The 12,046-nt window shown below is 43.6% G+C and overlaps 1 protein-coding gene across 2 annotated transcripts; it reads left to right on the forward strand.

The window, feature by feature from the left end:
- Positions 1 to 2,676: 2,676 nt before the first annotated feature.
- Positions 2,677 to 11,672, forward strand: MRPL53 (mitochondrial ribosomal protein L53). Of its 2 annotated transcripts, XR_003999169.1 has the most exons (4): positions 2,677 to 2,788; positions 6,805 to 6,917; positions 9,431 to 9,565; positions 10,731 to 10,817. XR_003999169.1 is itself a non-coding variant. In XM_030553343.1 (3 exons), the coding sequence occupies exons 1-3, from the start codon at positions 2,697 to 2,699 to the stop codon at positions 10,856 to 10,858; spliced, it is 333 nt and encodes a 110-aa protein (XP_030409203.1). In that variant the 5' UTR covers positions 2,677 to 2,696; the 3' UTR covers positions 10,859 to 11,672. The 2 variants fall into 2 exon arrangements, 1 of the variants encoding a protein (XP_030409203.1); XM_030553343.1 differs by lacking the exon at positions 9,431 to 9,565 and having other exon boundaries at positions 10,731 to 11,672.
- The last annotated feature ends 374 nt before the right edge of the window (positions 11,673 to 12,046 follow it).

Genomic DNA, 12,046 nt, shown 5'->3' on the forward strand with positions numbered 1-12,046 from the left:
TACTTGGTTGTAATCAAGTACAGAGAAGATCCTTCTTTAAGCAAACAAGATGCCTACAGTCATTTCCTTTGGCTTCATTTCATAGAAAGATTCTATCTTTTTAAGGGAGGAAGAAAGAATATGTTGTATTAAGGTTATCAAACTTATATCTTCCCTTATGTTACTTTAAGTTGGATGAATCACATTCAAGCAGCTAAAAAATTCGTGAAAGGGGGATTTTTTTTATATCTTTCAAAAGTGATGGTTAAAATCTAAGAGGAAAGATAAAACTTTTATAGATTATGACAAAGGCCAACAGGTTGGCTGATTTGCATTATGGAGGAGATGATTGTAGAAGGTTCTCTTTGCCCTGGATTCTGCACAGCAAACTGTACAAATTCCACAGGAAATTGCTATCAAAACACATATAAAGATTATTTCTGCCCTACCTGTTTTGAAATCAACAGGAGTACAGGGTGCCCAGCACCTGGCAGAACTGAACTCTTAATGATCAATAAAATACATCCTTTCTTCCGCATTCCCAAATCAAGGTTGATCCATCCTGCTCTAAGAGAGGCTGATGAAAATGTGGGTATTCACCCATGAAAGCTCATGCTCCAATAAGTTTGTTAGTTTATAAGGTGCCACAGAACTCTTTGCCGCCTTTACAGATCCAGACTAACAGGGCTACCCCTCTGATATTTGATGGAAATGTTGTTACTGATTTGTATTATAATGAAGCAAGAGAAGGATTGTTGAAGTTCTATAGTTTGGTTTCACCTTTTAAATATAAAACATTCTATTTGCCCCCTATGTGCCTGATCTGGCACTTCTTATTAAGGCAAATCCTCTTTTAAATCACTGAGTTTTTGCTTAAGAAGTATGTTTGTTACAATGCTTTCTCTCATAGACTTATTTTTGCAAAGACAAAGCTATAATATAAATGAATTTGGAGACAAAGTTTTAAAATACTTACTTCTGAAATTAGTTTAACTATTTAATTTATTGTTTAGGCTGCATCTCCACTAGAAAGATGGAGTTAATTTAGTGACTACATTTAAAAAAAAGAGCTAAAGCTACATTACATCAATAATTTAGCATTTCCAAGTGATGCCAACTATTCTATTTTGTACATCAGTTAATTACTGGGGAAAAAAGCATCAGCAGCACTTCAACCAAGGTAAAAATTAAATACAGTATTGAAAGACTCCCTAGAATTTCACACTGTATTTAAATTTGTTACCAAAGCTGATTTATTCCAAGCTCCCACACCGAAGGTTTGCTAGGATCCCAGTACTCTACCAACAATTTCAGATAGCATATAACTCCCAAAAACTTTGCAAAAGTTGTTTCTGCCCTCTACTGTAAAATTGATGAATTGCATTGGCTATGCTGCATTCCAATCAACTTCAACAGTGTTTGTTTAATGACTTGTGATTTAGCTGGTTTATCTTACTTCCTTTTATATATTTTCTAATGCACCTATTTTAAAAAAGTCTTTATTTCCATTTCTATCAGACTCTTCGGTAGGTCTCTCTTCTATATTTTATAATAGTAATGATTCAGATTGCCCTTGTTTAGTATACAACCATTCTTATAAAAAAGATTTGTTTAAAAAATTGATAGCTATTATCAGAAGAGGCCAGGCAAACCAACGCAAGACACAATTCCTAGGAGAAGTGGTGGAAACCAATTGGTACATTTTACAGAAATAGACTCAGATCCTGCAGTGAGCTCTGCATGGATGTATCCATGCCCACACAGCAATGCATTAGAGGCTCAGGGCCATATATGGCCAGGGATATAGATCTTTATATCCTTAACTCCTGCAATTCTAAATTCTATAAAGCCAGAGAAACCTACAAGAAACTACAGTAAGTCCTGATTCTGCAACTGATACTTCATGTGCCATCTAGGGTTACCAATATTGGTAGGACATATTCCTGGAGGTTTCATCACATGACATAATCTTTAATTAAAAATTAATCTTTAATTCCTAGAGACTCCAGGACAATCCTGGAGGGCTGGCAATTCTATTGACAACCCATACTGAAGCCAATGAATGTCCATCTGCACAAAGCCAGCTGGAGTGGGGCCCTGTACAAACAAACTACAGGGCACCATTGCAGGGATATATACTATGTTTATAGTTCTACATTTTTGCTCCTGCTGTTTAATAAGTTTGATGAAGAAAAAAGAATCAAATAAAAATGTTAACATGAAAAGAATCAAATTTCCGAACAATTGCCCTGAACTCGAATCTTTGCCCTTTGTCTTTTGAAAGCTTTGAGGAGGTCGGGGGTGTCCTGCTCTTCACGTATTTCTGTTCATTGCATTGCACTGTAATGAACGATACCCGGAGGGGCGCACACTGCCCCGCACCCATCCCACTGCTCCCGGGGCAACATCTGAGTCCGATCCCAATACGGGGACAATTTCTGTACACGGGTGAAAACGCCTCATTTGAGGCAGCAGCCCCAGCAGCAAACTTCGTCACCCCGCAGCGGGAGAGGCGCGACCCCGGCCGAGGGGAGGGGCCAGGCTGGGAGTACCCCTAGGGCACCAGCAGAGGAGCTCCGGCATCCGGGGCCTGCCGCAGCGCCGCGCTCCCATCGAGCACTACATTTCCCACAGAGCTGCGCGCACCGCAGCCCTCTGCGTCCTCCCTTAGCGAAGGGGCGTCTGGGAATTGTAGTCCCGGGCACAGCAAGGGGAAGATGGCCGTGCCCAAGGCCGCAGTGGTGCTGAGGCACGTGAAGAGCGTCATGGTCCGGTTCTGCCCTTTCCAGACCAACGTGGAAACCACGCGGTGAGGAGAGCTCGGGAGGGCGGCCACCCCCCAATTCCGCCTTCGCACGGGGAGCAGCCCGTCCCCCCCATACCTCCTCACGGGGAACAGCCCGTCCGCCCCCCCCATACCTTTCTCACGGGGAGCAGCCTGTCCCCCCCATACCTCCTCACGGGGAACAGCTCGTCCGCCCCCCCCATACCTTTCTCACAGGGAGCAGCGCGTCCCCCCCATACCTCCTCACAGGGAACAGCCCGTCCGCCCCCCCCCATACCTTTCTCACGGGGAGCAGACTGTCCCCCCCCCATACCTCCTCACAGGGAACAGCCCGTCCGCCCCCCCCATACCTTTCTCACGGGGAGCAGCGCGTCCCCCCCCATACCTCCTCACAGGGAACAGCCCGTCCGCCCCCCCCCATACCTTTCTCACGGGGAGCAGCGCGTCCCCCCCCCATACCTTTCACACGGGGAACAGCCCGTCCGCCCCCCATACCTTTCACACGGGGAGCAGCCCATCCACCCCCCATACCTTTCTCACGGGGAGCAGCCCATCCACCCCCCATACCTTCCTCACGGGGAGCAGCCCATCCCCTGATACACCCTCACAGGGAGCAGCCAGTTTCCCCTATACCTTCCTCACGGGGAGCAGCCCATCCCCCTATACCCCTCCTTGCCCCCAAGCCTTTGATTGCCAGATACTGGGACTGGAGGATGGGCTGGATCACTTGATAATTGCTCTGTTCTGTTCATTCCCTTTGAAGCATCTCTCCTTGGCCACTATTGGATGATAGGATATTGAGTTAGGTGCACCATTGGCCTGACTCAGTATGGCCATTCTTATATTTAAGTTAAAATAGCAAATATCATGAGAGTTGGCCAACTTAAGACCCCAGCAAGACCTATGCAACCCCATTGTTTTCAGACTAGTGGTTTGGTGACACCTGAACAGATAATGCTCAAATAAATTTGTTAGTCTCTAAGGTGCCACAAATACTCCTGTTCTCTGCACAGATGTGTTCACTCCATTTGCTCAAATGTAATTTACATGAATTTAGCAAACAATTGTTGATGTTGTAAAAGAAGGAATAGAATCTAGTTCCCCCTCTGATGTGCTGTCTTTACTACACTGATGAGAGTAAAATGCAACAGTGAAAATTACTGTCACTACAATAAGATGATATGATATTTACTATCAGAAAGCAGATATATGTCTGAACACACTGAGGAGGCAATTCTTTAATAGCAAGGTGCCATTTTTTATGAACTTTTCAAAGAAAGATATTGTAATGAAGTTCCACAGGAAAGGTATCCTGTAACAAATTATCAGAACTTGGGTTGAAATACAACTAGTCTGTCTTCTGCTTCAGTGTCGTTGGGTATGTCTACTTTACACTATGTCTGGAAAGTGTAAATGCCAACTTGAGGGGACATATCTGCTGGAGCTGGGACTGAGCTAGCATGCTAAAAATAGAGTGTAGCAGTAGAGGGGATGGAGCTAGCCACACTATGTAGTCTGAGACGCTAAGCATGTGGTGGGTGGGTAGCCCTTCCTGCTGCCACAGCTACACTCTATTTTTGGCACAATAGCTCAGTCAGCGCTAGCATGGGTTAAGTCTTCTCTAGCTAGAATTTGCACCTCCAGCTCAAAGTGTAGAGCTACTTACTAAGGCCTGCAAACATGCATGTGCTTAACTTTACTATGCTAAGCACAGAGGCCCCAATCCCAGAGTCACTGAGGATCCACATGAGTGCAAGGGTCAGCCCATGTGGAGTCAGCTGTAAGATTAGGGCCTTTGTTATTAGTACAGCCCTACCAAAGTCTCGATCCATTATGCTCAATTTCATGACCATAAGATTTGAAAATTGGTAAATTTCACATTTTTAGATTTTTAAATCTGAAAATTTCATGGTGTTTTAACCATGGGGGTCCCGATCCAAAAAGGGAATGTGTGGGATGGTTTCAAACCTGTTGTGGGGGGGTCATGGAGTTGCCACCCTTACTTCTGTGCTGCCTTCAGAGCTGGACAGAGTAGGGAGGAGGAGGTGCGGAGCTATCTGCAGCCAGGAGAGATACCCAAGAGCACCCCTGCAGGGAAAGCGCAAGTTCTGTCCTCCCCATACCATCAGCTAGGAGCCCCCTTTGCTGGGATGCTCCCAGCAGCACAGGGAAGATCTGATCCAACTCCACAAGCCTCCTCTAGCTGCAGGAATCTCTGGGGCTGCTGTCCAGTTCCAGAGCATCCTGCAGCAGTCGGAGGCTCCCAGAGGTGGCTCTAGTTGTCGTCCGCCAGCCTGCCTCCTTTGCGAGAAATGGATTATTTCATGGTCCATGATGATGTGTTTTTCATGGCTGTGAAATTGCTAGGGCCCTAGTTATTAGTGTTACAATACTTAGAAATAGTGAGGAAAAACACAGTGCTGATATTCTTTGGTAATCAGTTGCCTGAAGACCAAATAATTGTGCTTTTTCCATGACATAACTGCTTTACTAAAGGAACATAAAACACAAATTTGGAGCAGATTTGAGGAGTTATTTTAGGACACACCCGCAGGCATGCATGTGCATGCACACACAGTAATAGAGGTTAAGATTAGAAGGGACAACCAGATCACCTAGTCTGACCTCTATATTACAGGTCGCCAACGCCACCACCACCCAGTGCCTTCACGCTAAACCCAACAACTGAAATTAGACCAAAGTATTGCAGCTCTCATGAAACTAGATAGTATGAGCCACAGGCAGGGAATAGGAGAGGCCAAGGTGCACCAGTGTCCAAGACCCTCACAATGCCAGGTAAATGATTAAGTGATTAGAGATACCCAGCTAATCCTGGCAAGTAACCCCATACCCACACACACTACAGAGGAAGGTGAAACACAACCAAGGTCACTGCCAATGAGACCTGAGAGAAAATTCCTTCCTCACTCCATATATGGTGATCAGGTAGACCCTGAGAATATGAGCAAGAACCAGCCAACTAAGCACCTTGAGAGAGAGAGAATGCCTGATGCCGCCTAAGAGCTCTGGCCCACCCCTTCCAAATGAAATTAATAGGTAGCAGGTTTAAAACAAATAAAGGAAGTTCTTCTTCACACAGCACACAGTCAGCTTGTGGAACTCCTTACCTGAGGAGGTTGTGAAGGCTGGGACTATAACATTGTTTAAAAGGGAACTGGATAAATTCATGGTGGCTAAGTCCATAAATGGCTATTAGCCAGGAAAGGTAAAGAATGGTGTCCCTAGCCTCTGTTCATCAGAGGATGGAGATGGATGGCAGGAGAGAGATCACCTGATCATTGCCTGTTAGCTTCACTCCCTCTGGGGTAACTGGCATTGCCACTGTTGGTAGACAGATACTGGGCTAGATGGATCTTTGGTCTGACCCGGTACGGCCGTTCTTATGTTCCAGTGTCATATCTCCAGCTGTTGCCATCGCTGATGCTTCAGAGGAAGGCAATAAAAATAACCCACAACAGAATACATTGGTGTGCATGCAGGAAATCCCTTACTGACTCCTGCAGGTGATTGACTTGTCTTCAAAGGGACCCTGTTAATTGTACTTATGCCAAAATTTAAATGTTGAAAAACAAATTACACAAACTTCAGCAAATCATTAGAAATGTTACCATGGAGTTGGGGAAAAAATCCAATGGAAACAGATATTTAAACAAAATAGACATTTCTCTGAACTCCAAACACTGAAACATTGACCACCTGAAAGTAAAATTGGTTATAAAGAAAAATAAAACTGATTTGATTGATTGATTGCATTATCCCAGCTCGCAAAAAGAAATGCAGCAAGTAAACAAAATAGTAAAAAGCAAATTGGATTTTAAAATTTCTTTGTAGTAATAACCTGTTAAAATGATCATGCAATCGAGTCTGCACTTATGGAACTCCTTGTAGAACTGGAGCAGTAAATATAAATCCCAATTGGTTTGTATTTTGGTTAGCTAGCAACATCAAACTATGTAAATTAATTGCAGAAATATCTTCTGTATATTCTTACTTAATCTATATTTCTTTAATCTTGTCAGAATATTTCTTGGACATGTAAACAGTAAAAAAGCTCGTGCCTCCAATATCAGCTGCGTAGTGACAACAGATGTAAGACATGATGGATCTGAACCAGTTGTAGACATCATGTTTGGTAAGGAGCTTATCATTCATCTTAAAGGGAATGTAGCCTTTCTAGACTCACACTGGAAGATATTTGTGGTTGTTTCCTGTAATTTGTATTTGTATTGTGGTAGTACCTTGATATCCCAGTTATGGATCAGAACCGTATTGTGTTAGATGTTGTACAAACATGTTTTTGAGCAAAAGTAGGATGGAATCAGTCAGGTTAATGGATATGGAAGGAAATCATAAAAAATTTGGTCTACTGGGAAGAAAGGGAATGCTGAAAAAAAAAGAGATTGACTTCATTACAAACATAAAGCTCCAGTACTTAAATGAGAGGTCTGCAAGTGGACCCTTGTACCTGTGCAGAGCCCTCTTGAAGTCATTGTGGCTCCATGCTGCCTCAGAGAGCTGTCCACCTCTGTGCATCTTGCTTATAATATTGGAGTCGTAGACTTCTCAGTCTTGAGAACTTAAGGTCTGATCCTGCAGCTACTTATGCAGTCATCTGGAATACTGTGTGCAGTTCTGGTCTCCTGTGTTTAAGAAGGATGAATTCCAACTGGGACAGGTACAGAGAAGGGCTACTTGGATGATCTGAGGAATGGAAAACCTGTCTTATGAAAGGAGACTCAAAGAGCTTGACTTGTTTAGCCTAACCAAAAGAAGGCTGAGGGGAGATTACTCTCTATAAATATATCAGAGGGATAAATACCATGGAGGGAGAGGAATTATTTAAGCTCAGTACCAATGTGGATACAAGAACATATCGATATAAACTGGCCATCAGGAAGTTTAGACTCGAAATTAGACAAGGGTTTCTAACCATCAGAGGAGTGAAAGTCTGGAACAGCCTTCCAAGGAGAGCAGTGGGGGCAAAAGATATCTGGCTTCAAGATTAAGCTTATAAATTTATGGAGTGGATGGTATGATGGGATAGCCTATTTTTAGCAATTAATTGATCTTTGATTATTTGCGGTAAATATGCCCAAAGGCCTATGATTGGATGTTAGATGGGTTGGGATCTGAGTTACTACAGAGAATTCTTTCCTGGGTGCTGGCTGGTGAGTCTTGCCCACATGCTCAAGGTTTAACTGATGGCCATATTTGGGGCCGAGAAGGAATTTTCCTCCAGGGCAGATTGTTAGAGGCCCTAGTGGTTTTTCTACTTCCTCTGCAGCATGGGGCACGGGTCACTTGCTGGAGGATTCTCTGTACCTTGTAGTCTTTAAACCACGATTTGAGGACTTCAGTAGCTCAGACATAGGTTACGTTTTAAATATAGGAGTGGGTGGGTGAGATTCTGTGGCCTGTGTTGTGCAGAGGTCAGACTAGATGATCCTAATGGTCCCTTCTGACCTTAAAGTCTATGATTCTATGAGTTGAGTAACTTGGTCATATGAGCTGTGCCACCTCAGTGGGACTACTCACATGTATAAATGTTTGCAGAAATGGGTCTACAAGATGTGCAGCCAGCTCTGTGGGCTCCTCTAACTTATACTGGAGGTTTCTGTCAACCCCAGAGCAGCCCCGATTTGAGGCACTTTACAAATCGCTTTAATCCACCGTCATTCTCCTCTCTCCTGAGCTTTACCTTCTGTTCTGATGCCTTCTAAGAGGTCCAACAGAAAACCCAGTCTATTAAGTTTTTTCCTTCACTAATGATTATCTATTTGTTTTCCTTTAAACTTTCATATTTTAATCGGGTCAGCTGCCATTTCTAGCGAACAATGCAAAGGTTTTGCTTTGATATGTCAAACATATATTTTTCAATCAGTGTGTCTACAGTATTTCCTTCTTCATTTATTTCCCATCTTTACCTCTTGCCTGGGTATACTAGAGATGAAGCTCAATGCTGTGCAGAGCCTCTGCCAAAAGCGATTATTTTACTGATGCTAGGAACTATTGCTCTCAGTTTTTCACTTTCCTAAGGTGCTGAGCATGTTACCAAGGAAGCATTTCCAGCCCTTGCAGCCTGCGAATGCAGGCCCTCTGTCTGGGGATTGGTCCTGCTCTGAGCAGGGGGTTGGACTAGATGACCTCCTGATGTCCCTTCCAACCCTGATATTCTATGATTCTGTGACCAGAACTTGGTAACTGCACAACACAGTGCATTATGCTGCTGGGCTTGCTATAATTTTTTGAGGGATACTGTCAACTTGAAAAATCTAGTCACTCTGGAATTTAGTTACAGTTAGTTTTAGGCACTACATTTTGTTCCTAGTTCTCCCTGACAATTGTTAGGTTTTAAAATGAAATTTTCCTAAGTTTTAAAATGTTTGTTCTTACCTGTTCTGTAGTAAAGACGCACACGAACAGGGTAAACTGATTAACTTGCTTCCTCTTCAGGGGAAACTGAAACTGACTATACACAATATATAGTATAGTTGTAGTTTGTTGATCTCGGGATACTAGAGAGACAAAGTGGGTGAGGTAATATCTTTTATTGGACCAACTTCTGTTGGTGAGAAAGCTTGTCTCTCTCACCAATAGAAGTTGGTCCACTAAAAGATATTACCTCACCCACCTTGTCTCTTTCAGATGTGGAATCCACTCCCTTAGGGCTGGTTTATACTACACAGGTCGATGTAAGGCAGCTTATGTCAACCTAATTATGTCGGTGTCTACACAACAGCCTTCCTCCTGCCGATGTTAGGCCTTGTCTACACTACCGTGGTAAGTCAACCTAAGTTATGCCACTCTTGAATCGACGTAGCTTAGGTCGATTTACTGTGGTGTCTACACCGTGCTGCATTGATGGGAGATGCTCTCCCGTCGATTTACCTTATTTTTCTCATTCTGGTGGAGTACTGGAGTCGACTGGAGAGCGCTCTGCGATCAATTTAGTAAGACTTTATCAGACCCGCTAAATTGACCCCCGCTACATTGATCACATCAGCATTGATCTCTGGTAAGTGTAGACATAGCCTCAGTGCCGTACTGCACTGTTATAACTCCGCCTGCACAACAGGCGTAAGGCTTATGTCGATGTAGTTATGGCGATGCAGTGTACGGGTAGACACTGTGTTACTTACATGAACTGTTGACAGGAGCCGTGAAATTAACAAGAAAGCAGGCAGATAGAGTCGAGCTTCCCCCAGCTCCCCTGGACAGCTGGGAGGGTGGACTCTGCTCCTGCCTGGGAGCTGGGGTGAGAATGGACTCCACTCTTGTCTGGGAGCCGTGGTGAGAAGCCTAGGTGCCTGGACCCAGCTGTGAGCTCCCCTCCCCCACACCCCCGCCCGAGTGGAGGGAGGGTAACACACCGGAAGTCTGTGCGGCAGCCGGGCTCCCAGTAGGGAGCTGCCAGCAGAACTGAGAGATTGGTCTCTCAGCTCTGCACACTACTCCTCTTAGGTCAGTGGAAGTGCTCCTGGTGAGGACACACACCACTGACCCAAGGAGGGTAGTGTGGAACTGTACCACTACAGTAATTACAGCAGTGGCTGTAAGTCGACATAATATAGGTCGACTTACCTTTCTAGTGTAGACATACCCTTAGAGTCCAAGTTTGCTGACTTTCAGAGGATAGTGTGAACTACTTTAGTAAGACATCTGTTCTGAAACTAGATCATATCTGGGGAGCTTTTCCTTATGTTTGGATGAGGCAGTTCAGGGATGGATGCTGTTTTTGTTGTTGTGGGCAGTTAATTTTAATGTGTTCCATGTTCTTAATGTATGGTATGCGCACAGATTCAATGGTAATGGGTATATGAAATCACTGAATATTTTTAAGTAAACTGAATGAACTGAGTGTTTACACTGATTTTTAGTTTGAATGTATGCTAAATTGTTTCTTATAACTTTATCACCTCTAAAACTTACAATCTTTCCTTTACAGCTGATGGAGACAGATTGATAATGAAAGGAGCCAACTTGACAGCAGCAGAAATGTTATCGGCTTTCAACTCCAGATGCATAGCAAAAGACCTTAAAGCAGAAGAGAAAACCAAGAAAAAGGGTGCTTGAAGATCAAAGGAACAATTATGCTTAAAATTGTTTAGGCATGTGAAAAGCAGCGAGCAGCTTTTGTCATCAGAACTACATAGGAAACTTCACTAATAACTGACATGAAATCTTAAAAAGAGACATGGACAAAATGCTGGCCAATTCAACATACAGCTGAATGATTCATATAAATATATATTTTGCCTAAGGAAAATATAATGGAGAAGCTAAAATCGTTAACTCTGGCAGGGTCGGCAAGTCTTGTATGCACAAATAAATTCCTCTAGCCATATACACAAACCATCAGTCTCTTGACCATGCACACACTGGATCAATGCCATGCCTATTTGTATATTAATATGAATAATGAAGATGAGCCTAAGAAATTTGTTACAAATGGAAAATTTAAGTTTAGATAGTGTTTTCAGCATACATGCTATGCACTGGTATCCAAAACTTCATTAGATTGTTAAACAACGTTATTGTTTTTAAAGTTAGTCAGTAAATATAAATGTGATGAATAAGTTTAAAATATCTAGATTTGCTGTCACTCAGCTACAGTATTTTAGACAAAATTCAGGACAGATTCTACAGTGTTCTACTTGTCTGTCACTAAGTAACTGATTTTGATTCAAGCAGGGCAGACTTTAAGCTGATTCACCGGAATGGGGCCCCGCGGTGGTGGGGGTTCGCTCCAGGGCTTCAGCGGCATTTCGGCGGTGGGGGATGGGGATTCCGCTCCGGGGCTTCGGTGACATTTTGGCAGAAGATATTTCTGATAGTGAGGTTTTTTACCCACGAAAGCTTATGCCCAAAGAAATCTGTTAGTCTTTAAGGTGGCACCGGACTTGTTGTTTTTGTGGATACAGACTAACATGGCTACCTCCTGATAGTTTGTAGCAAAGTTCCTCCAGAGGTAAGAAGCAGGACTGAAGACAAAATGGAGAAGCTGCCTTATAAAAGGCATGTCTCTTGACATGCGATCTGTGCTTCCTTTGTTTCAAACACAAGCTGCCCAGCACATGGCTTGGAAGCCTTAGGGTATGGCTACACTTGCAGCTGTACAGCACTGGGAGTTAAACCTGTCTTCATACAGCTGAGTAGGGAAAGCGCTGCAGTCTGTCCACACTGCCAGCTGCCAGTGGCCACATTTGCAATGGTGCATTGTGGGCGGCTATCCCAGCATTCAAGTGGCTACAATGTGCTTTT

This window comes from Gopherus evgoodei, chromosome 2 (genome assembly GCF_007399415.2).
Source record: "Gopherus evgoodei ecotype Sinaloan lineage chromosome 2, rGopEvg1_v1.p, whole genome shotgun sequence".
Lineage (NCBI taxonomy): Eukaryota > Metazoa > Chordata > Testudines > Testudinidae > Gopherus > Gopherus evgoodei.